This window comes from Phaseolus vulgaris, chromosome 9 (genome assembly GCF_051622355.1).
Source record: "Phaseolus vulgaris cultivar YP4 chromosome 9, ASM5162235v1, whole genome shotgun sequence".
In the NCBI taxonomy this organism is placed as follows: Eukaryota; Viridiplantae; Streptophyta; class Magnoliopsida; order Fabales; family Fabaceae; genus Phaseolus; species Phaseolus vulgaris.
In genome coordinates this window covers 9,612,827-9,618,241 of record NC_143506.1, presented here as the reverse complement: position 1 = coordinate 9,618,241, position 5,415 = coordinate 9,612,827, and the positions used below count along the sequence as shown (strand labels likewise).

The following is a 5,415-nucleotide window of genomic DNA, read 5'->3' as shown; positions in this document are numbered from 1 at the left end:
GCAAATTCTCCATGTTCCACTATAACTTCTTTCCACATCTTAATATTTTTTCTTAATTTTAATATTACTCTCTTTTGAGTGTGATAGAGAGATAAATTTTTTGGTGTTTTTATCGGTAGTGTTTAATATGAAAGTTACAAAACCCAAAAAAAATACTAGCGAAGTGTAGAAATGAAGTACAAATTTATAAAAAAAATTATCTTCACTATAGAAGAAACTTTTAGTTATGACTTTCGAGTGTTCACAATTTATTTCAAGATGTAATAACAGTTTATTTAATAAAATCATTGCAAGTGTAACAGTCGTTATTTTCTTGATAAAATTTATGTGATATGGTCGAAGGAAAAACTTCTAACTACAAGAGATCCAAATATTTAGGTAAGTGGAGGTTTACCTTACCGAGTAAATTTAAACATGTCAAATGATGAGATTGTTCTTTCAAATATTATGATTTGAGAAAGATGAAAATGTTTCGGTTGGAAGAGAAATGTGAAAATAATAATGTGAAATTATTAAAAAATATGAAATTATCCTTTATTAAGAGTTATTCATTTTTTTTAAATCCGATGTTTTAGAATTAATATAAAGAATTTGACAAAAAAATAGCATTATAACTTGTATTGTTATGGATTAAGCTTTAACCCAATTTAAAATATGGAACTAATTTAAAATCATATTTGTTGTCTGAGATTAATATACGAGATAAAATCATTATTTCGCAGCTTTCTAAGAATCTGTTGCTGTTGATTTTTTTCATTATTCCATATCTTTGTTAGCTTTTCTCACAGCCATTTACTATTATTTTTTTGCATGTTTCCTTTTTGCTATTCAATTATTCTTCTTATAACTTTTATTTAAGTTTATTTGATTGTTTGAATTTCTTAAGTCTGTAATAGAAATGAATTAGTTAAAGAAAATTCAGAAGAATAAGTAGATTTGTGAATTGGGATTGAAATGAAAAAATAAAAATGTGGTGAGAAGCCTGACATTGAATGATGGTGTTCTGTGTAGACGTCCAAATCCTGGAAATGGAACTTTACATATTTACTGTTTACATGAAATATTAATATATAAAATGGTAAAAAAAGGGTACAGTGTGGTTGGAAAGGGAATGAAGGAGGAGAATGGTGTGTGTTGATGGAAGATGATTACAGAATGGCCCTTTCTGTTGTGTGGTCACATGGATTCCTCTGAACTCTGGACTTTGTCCTATGCCTGTCCTATGCTGTTTGTTTGCTGTTCTTTATTTTCCTTTTCCTTTTCTTCTGTTTATGCATCTTTCTCCCAATCCCTCACTCATCACCACCTTTTCCTCTTCTTTCTCTGTTTCATGTCCCAATACCCGACCACATTATTGCCAAATCAAACTACACACACACACAATTTTATTCTCTATCCATGCACGGATTATAAAAACTATATATTTTTCATTTTTATTTTAAAACTTATCGGACAAAAATCACCATATTTGTTTCTAATTTATTATTCATGGAATTGAGGATAAGATTACTTTATCCACGATAGAGATTGAAGTCTTACATTTTATATCATATTCTAACAATCGTCCATTAACTCCATCGTTCCAAAAAATTATTTCTCTTGGAAGAAATAAGAGGAAGCGAAAAATTTCAAAGCACAAGTTAATAACGAAAAAACATAGCACATATTTTGAATAGAGATCTGACAGAGGGCAACCATTTGAATAAGTTTGTGAGGTTGTTATTGTTATTATAATTATGACGTAGTTATTTTGGGGACATTAACTAATAATACATGGGCATTATGATTGGAAATAAAGGATTAAAGAAAGCGCGAAGAGAATCTGTGTAGCTAATTGAGTTTACGCGATGAAGTAAGTGGCCTAGAACAGCAATGAAACCTCACGTGCAGGGTGCTGTAGCTTTTTGTTTGTTTGAATAATAGTGTTGAAAAGGTAACAAGCTTTCTTGGTAATGCGTTGATAAAAGGGGGAGTTTGTTTGGTCCATTGGTAATGTAGTGCTTCTTCTTCCTCCTCTCAACTTTCTTCCTCTCTCTTTTCCCTCTCCTCTTCTAATAATTAACCTCCCTCTCTCCCCTCTCCCCTCTCCCCTCTCCCCTGTACCTTCCCACAACCTTCTCTCTCTCTGTGTTCGTGACTTCGTCTCTCCTTTGCCAGCTGCAGGGAGAGGCTCTTCTCAGAAACTCACAAATAATGGCACTGGAAGCTGTGGTATTTCCGCCGTACGCTTGCAAGGATTATTTTTACTCCTTGGTAGGAGCAGCACCCAACTTCGGTTTTCAAGCGGCAGAAGAAGAGAAACTCCTCCTAGGAATCATCAACACCAACATAGAACACAATCTATACGCAAACTTGGATTCTTCTTCTACCACGATCTTGCAAAATGTGAAGGAACAACAATGGGATTCTCACTCCTCCCCTGAAGCCTGCACCATTGATGAATCCACGATCCCACCTCCTTCTTCGTCGGCGGAAGCCACCGCGACAACGACGAGTCGGCGCAAACGGCGTCGTACGAAGAGCGAGAAGAACAAAGAGGAAATCGAAAACCAGAGGACGACCCACATTGCAGTTGAACGGAACCGCAGAAAGCAGATGAACGAGTACTTAGCCGTACTCCGATCCTTGATGCCCTCTTCTTACGTTCAGAGGGTAAGTTGATTTGTTTGTGACAATGATATCTAGTTAGTTAGTTAGTTAGTTAGTGATGACTGATTTAAACGAGGTGGTTACTTAAACAGGGTGACCAAGCGTCTATCATTGGAGGGGCAATTAACTTTGTGAAGGAGTTGGAGCAGGTTTTGCAGTCAATGGAGGGTGAAAAAAGAAGGAAGCAGGGTGAAGAGAATGTTGGAGCCTTTGCTGAGTTCTTCACGTTTCCTCAGTACACGACGCGTGGCACGCAGAAGCAGGAACAGAAAGAATGGGCCGTCGCAGACATTGAAGTCACCATGGTGGATAGTCATGCGAATCTAAAGATCCTCTCAAAGAAACAACCCTCCCATCTTATGAAGATCGTTCTCGGCCTTCAAAGTCTCAGACTCACCATTCTCCACCTCAATGTTACCACTCTCCACCACATGGTCCTCTACTCAATTAGCGTTAAGGTTCTTACTGAATCAACACTTTTTTTTTTCTTTCCTTTTCGGTCTTCCATTTCTTATTCTCTCTGTTCGGATTGATTGGAGCAGGTAGAGGAGGGGTGTGAGCTGAACACGGTGGATGAAATTGCGGCTGCAGTGAATCAACTGTTAGGCACAATCCAACAAGTTGCATTCAACTGAACTAAACAGAATTAATTTTGTTTTAATTCATTTTAAAATGTTCTCTATCCTTCTGTTCTTGGTTGAGTAATTTGGGATATATGTCATTGTGTCTGTTACAACGTAGGAGGGGGTTAACAACGTTGTTTTATCCTTTTTCTTTTCTTTTTTAATGTAGTTGAAATGCGAAAGGCTGTATCTACATCCAACTGCCTAACAAGTTTCACTGAAATACAACTTCATTTCAATAGAGACTGCGACCAATCCTTTTTTCTTTTTTTTCTTGTCTTCTTTCTTTCATAAAATTAATTTAGTTTAAAAATGGAATAAGAATATTAGCAAACATTATTTTATTTCCAAACAGTTATCAATATTTTTAATTTTACGTGCTACTAAGAATAGGGTAGAGACAGAAATATCCCCAACGTGTAAAAATAGTAGTTTTTTGCACTTGGTTAACTTTTGTCACTAACTTCACATATTCTCAATCAATGATTCATGATTTGCTTATCCATACTTTTTCAAAGAATTTTTATCCTTTACATTTATTTTAATTTTACTTTTTATTCTATTTTTTCTTTGGTCACAACTTTTTACCATGTCTCTTATTTCCTTCACGCACCTAATAATAGAGCGTGAAACAAACATCTTTGTTTATCAGAATATATATATTTTTATGTGTGGACGGTCCAATGATACAGCAACCAAAGCCCTTGCTTTAGGTGTAGAAAAAAACTAGCTTTGTATTTTGTACGACTCATAATTTTTGTATTTTTTTTTCTTTCACTCAGAATTAATTATTCATCAATTCCAATTAAGTAACTTAATAATTATTTACAACAAAGGTATCTCATTCTAACTATATCAGTTCTCAAATTTAGCTTCATATCTCTTTATCAAATTCTCTAATTACCCAAACTCACTCTATCTGAAGTATATTTGTCTAAATGTCACTCTCCATATTTCATACTTCGTCTGTTTCTATACTATTCAATGTCTTTTCACAGCTCATCAAAGTAAGTGTTGCTTTTATTACAAGAATATGATGTATAAGAAGAAAAATTATTCTTTACAAATGTTCTTATTTTTTTAGTTTTTTTTTTCAAATGCTTTTATTTTTTATTGAATAATATTAATAATTATAGTAAGTGTTGTTTCTATAGAATGAAGTTTTTTTTAAATAAAATTGATTAAATCTTATTCAAGTTGAAAAAAAATGGATTGACTATAATATCATTGTAAAAAGAATTGTTAAACACAATTGAATGTAACATTGGACAAGCCACATCAAATTCTATTATTTATCGAAATGACAAATTTCATGGGTGAGTTTAACATTTCTAGAATTATAAATATGACGTTGCTTTAATAGATTGGTATGAAAACAATACAAGAAAATTTAAATTTACTGATGTGTTATTACATATAAATTATTATCCACGGACATGTATTTATTAGTAGATTTGAAAATGTTTTGGATTTTTTAGGCTTATTGTAGAGTTATCTTATACTAATGCAACTTTTATTTTTATTTTGTTGGTTGGAGTATTCCTTAAATATCTCTATTAATTTTATTTTTTGAAAAAAATTTATCATTAAATTCAACATCACATACAAATTATTATCTATGAATAAATATAGATAAATTTATTATTCTCTACGAATTATTACCCACAAATTATTATTATTAATAATAATAATAATAATAACGTTAATAATAATATTATTAATTTTCTACTCATATTATTAATAACAATAATGAGATTGATAATAATAATTATAATCATAATAAGAATAAAAGTAAATATAATGTGATTATTGAGTTTGTTTATCTAGTGTAAAAGGATTGTAGGATTGTATGTATACTTATGTGTTTTGTATTTGATTTCCTTTTAACATTACCAAGAGATGAGTATTGATGGAAAAAACACGGAATTATATTTCCACGGATAAGAATTTGTGGAAAATTTACCTATATCTTAGTTACTTACAAATAAGGATGAATATTTTAAAAAACTTATTTTTATGATAAATTTAATTAATAACTCATAATTTAACATATTATTTTTAAGAATTTATTTGTTTTAAGGAGTGGATTTGAAGGATTAAAAGTTGAAATTGTTTGGATAAAGCGAGTGGAAAATAAATAAAA

At 31.6% G+C, this 5,415-nt stretch overlaps 1 protein-coding gene across 2 annotated transcripts; it reads left to right on the top strand.

Moving 5' to 3' along the window:
• The first annotated feature begins 1,986 nt into the window (after positions 1 to 1,986).
• Positions 1,987 to 3,513, top strand: LOC137822677 (transcription factor bHLH96). 2 transcript variants are annotated; one of them, XM_068627622.1, is made up of 3 exons: positions 1,987 to 2,652; positions 2,742 to 3,101; positions 3,192 to 3,513. In XM_068627622.1, the coding sequence occupies exons 1-3, from the start codon at positions 2,194 to 2,196 to the stop codon at positions 3,282 to 3,284; spliced, it is 912 nt and encodes a 303-aa protein (XP_068483723.1). In that variant the 5' UTR covers positions 1,987 to 2,193; the 3' UTR covers positions 3,285 to 3,513. The 2 variants fall into 2 exon arrangements, with proteins under 2 accessions (XP_068483723.1, XP_068483722.1); XM_068627621.1 differs by having other exon boundaries at positions 2,742 to 3,107.
• The last annotated feature ends 1,902 nt before the right edge of the window (positions 3,514 to 5,415 follow it).

Excerpts from the sequence above, each read along its gene's own strand:
- LOC137822677 (XM_068627621.1), top strand. The coding sequence starts at position 2,194 with ATGGCACTGGAAGCTGTGGTATTTCCGCCGTACGCTTGCAAGGATTAT. Across the intron at positions 2,653-2,741 it reads CCTCTTCTTACGTTCAGAGG|GGTGACCAAGCGTCTATCAT; the intron begins GTAAGTTGATTT and ends TTACTTAAACAG. Across the intron at positions 3,108-3,191 it reads TCTACTCAATTAGCGTTAAG|GTAGAGGAGGGGTGTGAGCT; the intron begins GTTCTTACTGAA and ends TGATTGGAGCAG.